This window comes from Mus pahari, chromosome 6 (genome assembly GCF_900095145.1).
Source record: "Mus pahari chromosome 6, PAHARI_EIJ_v1.1, whole genome shotgun sequence".
Classification (NCBI taxonomy): Eukaryota; Metazoa; Chordata; class Mammalia; order Rodentia; family Muridae; genus Mus; species Mus pahari.
Genome location: NC_034595.1, coordinates 38,136,720 through 38,149,007, shown reverse-complemented (window position 1 = coordinate 38,149,007; position 12,288 = coordinate 38,136,720). Strand labels below are relative to the sequence as shown.

The window sequence follows — 12,288 nt, the reverse complement described above, 5'->3', positions numbered from 1 at the left end:
GCTGGGATTAAAGGTGTGTGCCACCATGCCCTGCTCAAGATAGCTTTTAAAGGTATGTGGCTACTCTCTAAGACCTTTTGCAATCTTGAGAAGAGTAAAATCTCACCTTCACATTTACACTCGGAATTTATCTCATATACAAGACATGTCTGACATATGTATTGCCTCTTCTTTTTCCTCTCTGAAAAACCCTGCATGCCCTCCTCCATCACCTTGCTAACCCACATGAAGACTGATTGCATCTGCTTTCATCCCTCACGTACAAAACCTTATCTCACAGCTCATGTCTCGGAACAATTTAAATGGCGTGTTCATTGTAAATCAATATGTAGATTTAAGTTTTAAATCAATACAAACTTAAAACAAATCACACATTTCATATTATTTTATATTTGAAGTTGTTATATCACAGATTCAGATTCAATCAATGTCTTCCCACTTGAGGCAAATGGTCTTAAAATGTCTGTACTGTGGCATGTATAAGAGTAGAGTGAATAATAGTATTTGGGGAACCTGCTCACTCTAAAATTTAAATTACTCATCACATGCTAAAAAGTGAGCCCGAAAATGAGGACAAGTTCATGGCAAATGGGCTAACATAGCACTTCATCGCCTTACTGAGTCTTCAAGGCCACTCTGATGAATTGATACCAGAAATCAATCCCTATTCTGTATCCTTGGACTTTAAGGGTTACCAAGCTGAAACTCAGCCTAGTTGTTAAATGTCAGGCTTTCCCTTTTGCTGCAAATTGTATGAATTTTCAACATAGTTGCAGGCAGCAGGGAACTGCATTCTCTTACCTGAGTCTGAAATTCTATGTACAGGAAAATGAATGTCTGAAAACGACACACACACACACACACACACACACACACACACACACACACACACCACATCTCTACTTCCTTCCTGCCCTTCCTCCATTCATCCCTTTCCAAATATCAGAAACATTTGAGTAACAGGTAATTTCAAACTTCGTCATCAAAGTACAATAGTCAAGAATTTTTATTCTCTACCATTCAAGTATCATTCAAGGAAGGAAAAAAAAAAAACTAACAAGCAAAACCAACCTGCAGTTTGAATTTCCATAACACCAGTATGGAATACAATGTCCATACCATTCACTGAAATTACACTCTTCAAATCTATTACTCTTTATAAACTCTAGAAGACATCTGAGTAACTCTCAGAAACTTATTTCCTTTCAGGCAAACTGGGTAACTTTCAGAATCTTATTTCTGTGCAGGCATGACACCTCTGGATAAGTCACATGGGAATATTTCCGCACTTACTTGGCATAGGCCGCTGATGCACATATCCAGTGATTCTGTATAGCATCGTGTACCATCTAAGACCTTCGGTGCTAATTCAACAACCAGGCTGGTTCCTTTTGCTTGGCACTTGAGTGAGCATGGATTGTCAGGGTCATTAGATACAGGAAGCCATTCATAAAACTGCCCATGGTACTTGACGTCGTTATGAGCAGAACACTGTTGAGCTCGGAAATCGCCTGCTTCTGGTGGGCAGTCCTAGAGAAGAGGGGGAGAGGACACAAGTAGACATTGAGAATATCCCCAATTAGAAAGCTGGGATGGTTGTGTGGTCTGTGACAGTTGTAGAAAACAAAGTGAATATCCTAACTGTTACAGGTGGACTTCACTGTGTCTCTTTAGAGGTTACATGATTATTTGGGCCCTTAAAATATAAAGATCTGAGAAATAACTTTGATAGATTTTTTTTTTCAATGAAGCCAAATGAAAATGTAACTAGATTGAAATAAATCTTCGGGTTGACACGAGCGCAAAGTAGACATCTTGAAATACTTTCTAAATGATGTCTGCTCATCTAGTCTCTTCAACATTATAACATTTCAATTCCTTCTAATTTTGGATAGCCGAAAATGTTCCTGTCTCACTCCATTCTAAAAATGAGAGATATGACCAGGTTTTGTTTGGTTGTTGTCATACTGGGAATTAAAGTGATGGCTTCACGTACTCTAGGCAAGAGAGAAGAGTTCTGTCGTTGAGCTATGTCTTTAGATCCTTATATTTTTTAAAAAATAATATTTTATGAGTATGGGTAATTTTCTTACATTCATAATTGTGCATCCCATGCATGCCTAATGCCCACAGAGGCCAGAGGAGGACATTAGCTCTCTTAGAATTGGATTTCCAGATGGTTGTGAGTTGATACGTGGGTGCCAGAAATTGAACCCAGGTCCTCTGGAAGAGTAGCCAGAGCTCTGAACCACCCAGCTATGTCTCAAACCTCACGTAGACTTTTAAAGTTTATTTGTTAAATGATGGATTGGTTGTCAGGACAGGCCTTGCTTTTCACGTTGTCGTCCAAGCTGATCTGGAACTAGTAACCTCTCCTCAGCCTCTTGGGAATTAAGATTATAGACATAAGCCATCACACCTACCTAGATCTATGACAGGTCTTTATTTCAGTAGAAAAGAGCTATGATGCATTTATTTGAAAAAAAAATATGTGGAAACATTTGTGAGCTGTTTCCTAGAACTTAGGAATCTTAGCTTCTAAAATTAGTATGGAGAACAAAGACGAGAGACCATCCTTTCTATGTGAATTGCTTTAGGGTCAGCAGTGAGGCAGGGAGAAGAGGACATGGGTATTCTCCACAGATGGATGAGTGACAGTGAAGCTCCTTACACCTGGCTCCCTATGCTCCATCCAGGGACAATGAGACCACTCAGCTCACAAGGTCGTATGAGAAGGTCATGAACATAGGTCAGTCATTGACCCAACCAAGGAATATATCCTGCAACAATTGCTTTGAGTAGTTAATGAAACAATTAAAAGAAAGATCCAGAGAATTAGGACGTTCTATTAATTTAAATTTTAAATAATGTTTACAGAGACTGATGAAAAATAAAATCCTCTAAATGTATATTTCATAAGGGAAACTTAAAATATAAAATTGTAATTAACAATGGTTATTGTCTAATGGATGATAAAACTTGGAGAGATAGCAAATACAATCAAACTTTAAAAATGGGAGAAATGGGGAAAACTGGGGGGACTTTTAGTGGGGAGGGAGGAAGGGAGATGAATACAGGAGAGAAAGAAGGAACAAATAACACTGTTTGGAAAAGCCTTAATGAACCATATTACTTTATATTTACCGGAAATTACATGTAACACGTGTGTGTGTGTGTGTGTGTGTGTGTGTGTGTGTGTTTGTGTGTGTGTATGAATGTGTACATGTACATATATATGAATGCATGTATTCATATATACATTCATATATATATATTTATATATGTATTTGAAATGCTATTATAACACTTGAGATGACAATTATCCTCACAAGAGCCATGACTATCTTATAAAAACCCCAGTGTCAGGCATGAGAAACCTCCTTCTGAGTTGTTGCTTAGGATAGGCCAAGAAACTTGTAAAACAGTATAAGCTTTTGCTATTACTATTGCTATTGCCCTGAGTTTCCTCCCAAAGGTAGAAGGTAAGTCCCAATTTCTGAAGACATCACATGGCTCTGAAACAGAATTCAGAAGATTCAAGTTGGATCTAACCTTGAATGTCTCCTTCCTGAAGTTTAGTTTTCATAGTACTAAGAAGGTGTTATGCAAGCTGATAAAGTAGGGAAGCAATCAATAGCACCTCTCAGCTGTGATTTCTATCAAAGACCGGCAGGACAAGATCTTTCTAAAGGTACAATAGTGGCACTCATGTCTTAGTGGTAACCAACAGCTGTCTAATCTAATTAGATTTAACTCCTGCTCAATAGGAGGGAAATCATGTATGTTAACAGAAACCTAGTCAACTACTAAGGGATCACTGGCTTGCAGACCTCAGAAGAGAACTTACTCCCTTTAATTTATCACAATTCCTAACTGCAGTCTAAGCCTGTTACTCAATTACACACAGGTAAGTGTAGTTCATCCCTCAAACAAGAAACATCTCTTTGTAGCAGATGGAGACCATCATAGAAAAATAAGTCCAAATTCAGAGATCGACTGATAGTGGGGTACCCATCATTCCAGTAGATACAGTTACAACACAATTGTGGTATCTAAGGCTCAGGGAACATTGCCATCAGATAGATTGTAAGAGCTAGAGAACCAGAAAGTTGGCTGCAAGATTGGATCTCTTAGAAATTACAGGGAAGCTGTATCTAAGATATCTCAACAATATGGCTCCCTAAATAAGATCTAAATAAGGACAACACCAAATGTATACGCTAAGGTGGAAGGGGAAATCTCAAAGGGCCCCACCCATAGACAAAGAATTGCTAAGGACCGCTGAAAGAGGGAGGATTAGTCTTTCCCAGAGATGCGCCTCTTAAATAGTTATCAAATACCAAGTGGTCAGCCCAGAAATCATATACACACAATTTACACTAAGGTGACTCAGCAGACATATTTATATATTTACACTCATAGAATAATGATGATGAGATGAAGGAGTAGGAGTAGGAGGAGAAGCAGAAGGGGAAGGAGAAAGAGGAGAAGCAGCAGAAGCAGCAGCAGCAGCAGAAAAAGAAGAAGAAGAAGAAGAAGAAGAAGAAGAAGAAGAAGAAGAAGAAGAAGAAGAAGAAGAAGAAGAAGAAGAAGAAGAAGACACTGTGGATCCGAACTGGAGAATGAGAACTCCTGAAAAAGAACAGGGCTGCGGAAGGAAACATGGGGCCCTGACAAAATGTCTGATCAAGGCCNAGAAGAAGAAGAAGAAGAAGAAGAAGAAGAAAAGAAGAAGAGGCCATGAGGGGGAAGTGTTGGGCAACATGGGAAGGACTGGAGAGACAGGACATGGGAGAGACTGGAGAGAAGAAAGGGAAGGAAGGAAATGATATATTTTAATGAAAACTCTAAATACTAAACCACAAAGGGAAATTATACATTTACCTTAGGCTGGCTTTTTGATAGTGTCTTATTTTGATTTTCTTTTGCTATACTAAGAGAGTTAGACCCTAATAACTTGAAGAGTAATGATTCGTTTTAGCTTGCAATTCTAGGTCATAATCCATCATTGAGGGAAGTCAGGACTAGAACTGAAACAGGACCCATAGAGGAAAGCTGCTTAGTGGCTACCTCTGGGGCTTGGGCTTAGATGGAATTCTTGTACCACACAGATTCACATGCCTAGAGATGGTGTTGCCCACAGCGGGCTGAGCACTTCTATGTTAATCATCACTAAAGGCAGACTCTTACGGCCTTGGCCACAGACCAATCTGATTTGGCCAGTTTTTAAATTGAGGTTTCCTCTTGTCAGGTGTGTTTAGGTTGTGTCAGGTTGGCAATAAAAACTAACTAGCACAGACAGGTAAATTTTGCTCATTGTCTTCAGAATGAGATTCTCTATAAAAATTCGGGACTATCCACCTCTGGAGAGGCTTTCCTTACACTCTATTATCTTAAATGGTCTGTATGTTGTTAGCAATTCTCTCTTACTATGTTATCAATCTCAGAGATATTTTATTCAGTTCTTTCCCTGATAATCTTATTATATTCATAGAAGCATTAGAGAACACTGTTGCTTTCTCTTTTTTAATTATAAAATGCCTTTTGACTCTTCTATTACATTAGTGGTTCCACTAAGCAACACATAAGGTTTTGATATTTGGGGGAGTGTAAATTTTTACTGGGCAAGGTAGGATATAGATAATTAAACATTTATTTGTCATAAACATGAAATGGTTCAAGCAACAGTGTAAAAACTTAAAATATATTTTCTTATTAGTTTTCTGTTTGTTTTCCTGAGAACTAAATAGAGTAGAAAGAGAAAGTATAATTTATATAAAATACAATGTATACATAAGTGCCCAAATTCATACCATTTGCAGTCATGGGCCACCATAATTGGTGGTGGTTGGCTTCATAAGTGCTAAGATATGTTTTATCTTTAAAACGATCATAAATAAACGAATGCAGGGAATATGTGCATACTCGATACTGCACTTACTTTTTATTGTAAGAAATCCAAATTGCACACTCTGCAAACTACAAGCATTACACACCACCGTCCTAACAGCAGCTTGTTTCAGATCCTATGCTCCAAGAGAAAAGAACGGATCAGCTGATTTAACACAGGCTCCTTGCGGATCCATGGTGTAAAGGTAACATTACCTTTTGCCTACTTTAGAAATTCTGCCAATGTTTCCTTGCTAGCTTTCCCTAAAAGAACCTTTATACTAACTTCCATCTAAGCTCCTCAAGTTTGCTTCTCTAAGTCTCCCTGTTATGCATCTTAGAGCCTCTCTCAAGCTGCTACTTTCCTATGTCAACAGGTTGAATAAGCCAGCTCTACATGGTCCACAAGTTCCTTTGGGGCCATTAATAAGAAAACTTACCTAAACTGATGTTCTAATTAATAGCATTTAAATCAAGTATTTTATAGGACACCTGTTACTTTGATGTCCACTTGCTTAGGCTGCAGAGCAGAAATACTGAAGCGACCTCACTGACTCGGAACATTGGGGGAATTGCTTTAAATAGTCCCAAACACCTCTCCTAACTACCTTTGCTTCTATCCTATGAACACAAGTTAATGAGCTTAGAAGGGAATTGTAATGTCAGAGTTAATCATCTTTGAGAAGATTTACAAATACTTAAGAGATGTTCTAGTATGATCCAGAGGTAATTTTCTGCATTTTTTCCAATTCCAAAAGATACTATCAATTACATTCGTCCAATGTTTTAAGTGGTGCATCATCTCAGTAAAGACATGAGACTCCTGTAGATTCTTCAGTTCCTTCTGCTTAACAAACTATGTTCATTTGTTTCCTGAAATGTTTAAAACTCAAAGTGGTAGAAAGAAATATTAGTGAAAAACAAGTTAAATCAAGTTCAATCAAAGTTTAAATGTTTTCTGGGATAAAACTAGTGTACATATTCAGACATACTATGGAAAATCAAGATACAAACAGATATTCACCTGCATGTTATGGTTCCAAGAATACCCCTGATACATTTTATGATTCTTTCTATAGCTGTAAATGCACCCCTGAGAGTAATAATGCATATGGATACTTCAACACACTTTTATCGCAAAGTTTGAAGAGTTGTGAGGATATATTTTGTGAAATCATTTATGCACTTTACCGGGAGTTCAGAGCTGGAAACTGAACTTGAGTCTTTGGATATTTGGGTTTAATCTGTCCTTGGCATTGTAAAACAGGTCCAAAAAGCTCCTTAGGCACACAGTAGCTCTTACAAAATAACATGCTGATGATTTCAGTGTAAATGATTCAGAAACATGAATCAAATTTCTGATGAAGTACACATATTTAATAATTAAGGGAAGAAGGACTGGCAAAAGACTCTTTCTTTGAACCAAAACAACAAACAAACAACCAAACCAAAGAAAAAACAACCAAACCCCCCCCCCAAAAAAAAAAAAAAAAAAGACCAAAATAAATCAAAGCAAAAACTTCTCAATTGTCATTTAGGACATTCATTGACACCCCTATCCCCACCCCCAGAGGAAGCTCAGAGAAAGTCCCTATAGACTCTTACCCTACAAGCATTGTAATAAACATCATTATCATCACAGTCATCATCGTAATCATCAACAATAGCAACACAGTAATAATAATAACCGTTATGCTGTAGAGAGCTATCATCCGCAGAGATTTGGTTTTGAATTATAATTGATTGCTTTAACAAGTATATTTCCCAAGCCACTTCCAAGTCAGATTCAGAAACATATGTCCTAATTGTTCTATACCATTTGTGACCTTTTCTTGGATGTCACCTTTGAGATACCAGCTTTGGGGGGGGGGGGGATACTCTTTAGCACAAGCCACAGTTCTCAGCCAGAAGGTCATTTTCATTTGGATATAAGGAATGCGGAAGATACAGAACCTATATAGCTCTCAGAAAACATTAAAGGTAGAACTAATAGTCTTTCAATGAGATATTTAAAATAAAAGCAAAAACAAATGATGATTTACTTATTTCTGCACGGAAGAAAAAAAAAAAAACACAGAAAAGTAAGTGACTGTACCAAATGCATCCTACTCTTTACCAAAAGACAAACAAACAAACCAACAAACCAACAAACTCCACCCCCCCCCCCAAAAAAAAAAAAAGAAAAAATGGCTGACTGACAAAAAACAGTGTGGGAAGGATGAAGCCGANAAACAAACAAACCAACAAACCAACAAACTCCACCCCCACCCCCAAAAAAAAAAAAACCAAAAACCCTAAACTGACAAAAAACAGTGTGGGAAGGATGAAGCCGATAACCAATCCTGATTTTCTGGTTCTGCTCTGGCTCCAGAAGTACCATCATGTAGAAACGAAACAAGGGAAAGTACCAGAGAAAGAAGAACCTTTCACTGCAGCCTGAAATCTTAACACACCTGTATAATGGACTGCATCAGGTTACTGGACTAGGAACTTCCTGCATCTACGAAAATATTGTTAAATTTTGTAATAGGTGATCCTGCAAATTACTGTAGTTAGTCACTTATTGCAATAGCCTTTTCTCTTCGGTGTTTAAGCACTTAATCCTAACCATGTCAGAGCTGTGTTCTTTAAGAATACAAAAATACAATCTGACCTTTTATTTGCTCCCAATAATAATTCATACAGTCTGTGGGGTTCTGCCGTATATGGAGCCAATTCAAAACATTCTCTAGTTAATCAACTAGTCTGTGGGAAAGATACGATGGATCCCAGATGTCCTCTGATATTGATTCATGGATCAGGTTACATCGTAGGACAGAAGAGGGTCAAGCCTTTCAGAGCTAACTCACTGATTGTATCTCAGCAGCTAAGGTGACATATACGAATGGCCTTAAAATGGATTTTTTAAAAATACAGAGATGGGATCAGAAGAAATATTACTTTTTAATTTTCAATTTATTTATTTAACTACCAAATTTTTGACAGGGTATCATGTAGTCCTAGCTGGCCTCAAATTTATTATTTGTAACTGAGGATGACCTTGAACTCTAGATCTTTCTGCCACCCCTCTCACATGCTGGGAATACAGGTGTGCATCACCATGCCTGGCTTTTATTTTCAATTTTTTAAAAGAAGGCATTTGCTTCCTGATAGCCATTCATCTGCTTTAACTCTGCTCTTACGTACTTAGTGGTTGGCTTATTCATTTAACTTATTATATTGAATGCAATAGTATAAATATCCTGTCACTGTTTTTAAAAGAACTTTTATTTTGTGTGTATAGATGTTTTGCCCACATGTATGTCCAACACATTCATGCCTGGTGCCTGTGGAGTCCAGAAGAGAGCATCAGATCCCCTGGAACTATAGCTATGCACAATGGAGAGCCACCGTGCGAGTTCTGGGAATCAAACCCTGGTCCTCTAGAAGAACAGACAGTGCTCTTAACTGCTGAGCCATCTCTCCAGTCCTTAGCACTATGCTTTTATTTTAAGCTTGATGGGATCATGAAAAACCTGGAAATTACATTCCCATGCTCATGTACCATTGTCGTGGATAAACGCCTCTTGTCTCATTGCATCTCCATCGGTTAATACCGTTCTTCTGAACCCCATGTGGTCCTGCTCTCTTATCCTCCACTAAAGCTACCATGAAGGAAAACCGAATTAGACTGTTGAGTGAGGTGTATACTCTACCCCCACTACAGGATCACCTCTTAAAGGGAGGAATAGAAACATCTATCAGCTCCTTGACAACTGTAGAACATATCAGTTCTAACTTTTCTCCTTCAAATATTAGGAACCCTCACATTATTGATGCTAAAGCAGGAGAAGATGGCCACCAAAGATTCCTCTACAAATGACTTGGTGGAGGACCTGTGATACGCTCTGAAGTGCTCGCTGCCTCCGTGTATGACGTAGAAGCTGCTGTCCTCTGCCATTGCACTTTGGTCTTTTAATTACTTGGCTGTCTGTTTTCTGTACTGAAAGTTAGGATGAAATAACTAACTGGTCAGTATCCATCAGCATGATCCAGTCCACTGTGATACTTAGTTCTTAGCGGGTTAACCCATATTTCAGTGCCCATCTCCAAATTGGGCCACTTCTCTTTGATTCCATATGCATACAACTGCTTATTATCACGTTTGTATCTAAGACATCACAAACTCACTGTATTCTGATGGTAACCTGCAACATCTCTAGAACCACACTAAATCTGATGCTCTGCCACCACAGCCTTCTCCCTCCAATGCCATCCTTTCCAGGCCCCAAATAACTTAAAACTATGGCTCTCAAGCTTAAGCATGTAGTAAGGTCACCCGGGGGTGGGGTTATTAAACAAAATGGCGAAAGCACCTCCCTCCAAAGTTTCTGACTCTGATTTCCGGTGAGGTGTGGGAATCTGCACCTTAGAAAGTTCTCAGTAACGTTGATGCTACTGCAATGGTAATCCTCATGTGAAAACTAAAGTATTGGTTTTTCGCTCAGAGGTACCCCGAATCTGTCTATAACTGAGGCCGAGCCATCATGTCTCATGTGAATCTTATAATGGATTCCCCTTTTTCTCTGCTCTTCTGGACACTTTGATCAGTGAAACAGAATGATCTTATTTAAGCATTCAGCAGATAGATCATACTACCTCTCTGCTCCAGCTCAGGCGCTGGTTCCCTACTCAGATCAAAAGCCAACTCTTTGTCTCAGGAGGAAAGCTTTCCTCTGTCCCTTAGGCCTGAGAATTCCTGCAGCCCTTGCTCTCTTGCATCTGACCCCGCTGGATTCCTGAACCTAAGATCTCTCTTACTTCAGAACATGTATGGTGCGTCCACCATTTACAATTCCTTTTGTCTATATTGTAAGGACTTCACCTTAACAAGTTTTAGCTCAAACACCACCTTCTTCTCAATGAGGCCCATTCTGCCTACTCTACATAAAATTTCACCCCTCCCCCACTCCCTCTCCGACTCCTCCTGCTCCTGATGTTTTTGTGCCTTTTACACCACGCAATCCTCTTTGTACCATTTGGCTTACTTATTTTGCTTGCTTTTTCTTTCTCTATTTCCATCTACTAAAATCTACTCTCTACAAGGACAGGGGCACAGGACTATTTGTTGATGGATAAAAACATATTGAAAAATGGAAGAAATACCATCCTTTTTAATCACAGAGACTCCTATCCTATTTCTTAAAATCTTTCAGAAATTTAAATCTTGGTTCCCTTATTGACAGAATGTTTATTATCCCCCCTTTAAAAAAAGTAAAGCCATAAGAATGCTTACACACTTTAGACACTAGGAAAGTTGAATAGGGAGTCCTGCCTACTTTCTGAATAGTCAGATTGATATTTCTTCCCCCATGTAAACAAATTTAATAGGCCAATATTGAGAAACATAAAATACGCTGAAATCACTTATTATTTAAAAAATACCCAGCCATTTATAAATTTTATTAAACACTTAAGTGTTACATGCATGCATCATAAAGTGCTAATGTTGAGGTAACAAGCTTTCTCACCCCAATTTTGGCCACCTGCTTATACTAACATCAATATCATCATCAAGAGGATTTATTTGTGCAAGTCTGTTCCCAGCAATGTAACATGAAATTAAACAGACGCAGTCCCTGCCCTGTCTAGACAGTCTGTACGGATACAATTCTATTATATTTCAAGAGCACAATACTTAAATTTCTAACATATCACTATGGGTGCAAAGAACAGAACACAGGGTTGTGTTTGGAAGGTGATGTCATAGGAGGCAAAGACCATTTGTGACTCTTTTTCCCTCTGTCGTCAACAGCCAACAAGGCTGTCTGTTTTCTAAGTCAGTGTGAAAGGTTTGGGACACCATGTTTTTATATATCAGATAATGGTTCGAAGGCACTTGTTTTTGCTCTTTTTCTCCTGGTACAAAAGGTTTATGGATGTCTTTTTCACTTCTCCCTCCACTTTCAACACTTTTAGGAAATGGGAGACTCAAGGGCAGGGAGTTCTCTTGAGAAATGAATCATTGACCATTTTATTGCCTATCTATGACTCAGGTCCGCGCTCAGCTAAATATCCTTGCAATCTTGTGATTGTGAAAAGTAATGCACTACTCTAAAATTAGCCCAGCTTTGGGTGTACCCTACTATGCTCAGTCTCATGGATGCCAGCCATGGTCTATCGAGTAGCTTGAATGCTTGCTCATTTGTGTGCACACACTGGACATGAAGAACATGGGCACGGAGACTCGGCAGTCCCACCCACTTGCTCTGTTACCCTGTGTTATCTGGAAACAAATGGTTGGCCTGGCTAGATTTTTAATGTCTCCAGGCCTCTATGAGCTGACCTAAGTAAAAATATTGAAAACATTTAGTTTTAAAAGTTCACTTTCCCTCTCTTTTGGATAGTTTTTATTTCAGT

The 12,288-nt window shown here is 38.6% G+C and overlaps 1 protein-coding gene across 2 annotated transcripts in view; it reads right to left on the bottom strand.

The window, feature by feature from the left end:
- The window catches only part of Adamtsl1 (ADAMTS like 1), a 365,598-nt gene that overhangs the window by 261,810 nt on the left and 91,500 nt on the right, over nt 1-12,288 (bottom strand). For both annotated transcript variants that reach the window (XM_021200231.2, XM_029540103.1), the window contains exon 4: nt 1,294-1,530. In XM_021200231.2, the coding sequence (XP_021055890.1) occupies nt 1,294-1,530 (237 nt within the window). The remainder of the gene's footprint in view (nt 1-1,293; nt 1,531-12,288) is intronic.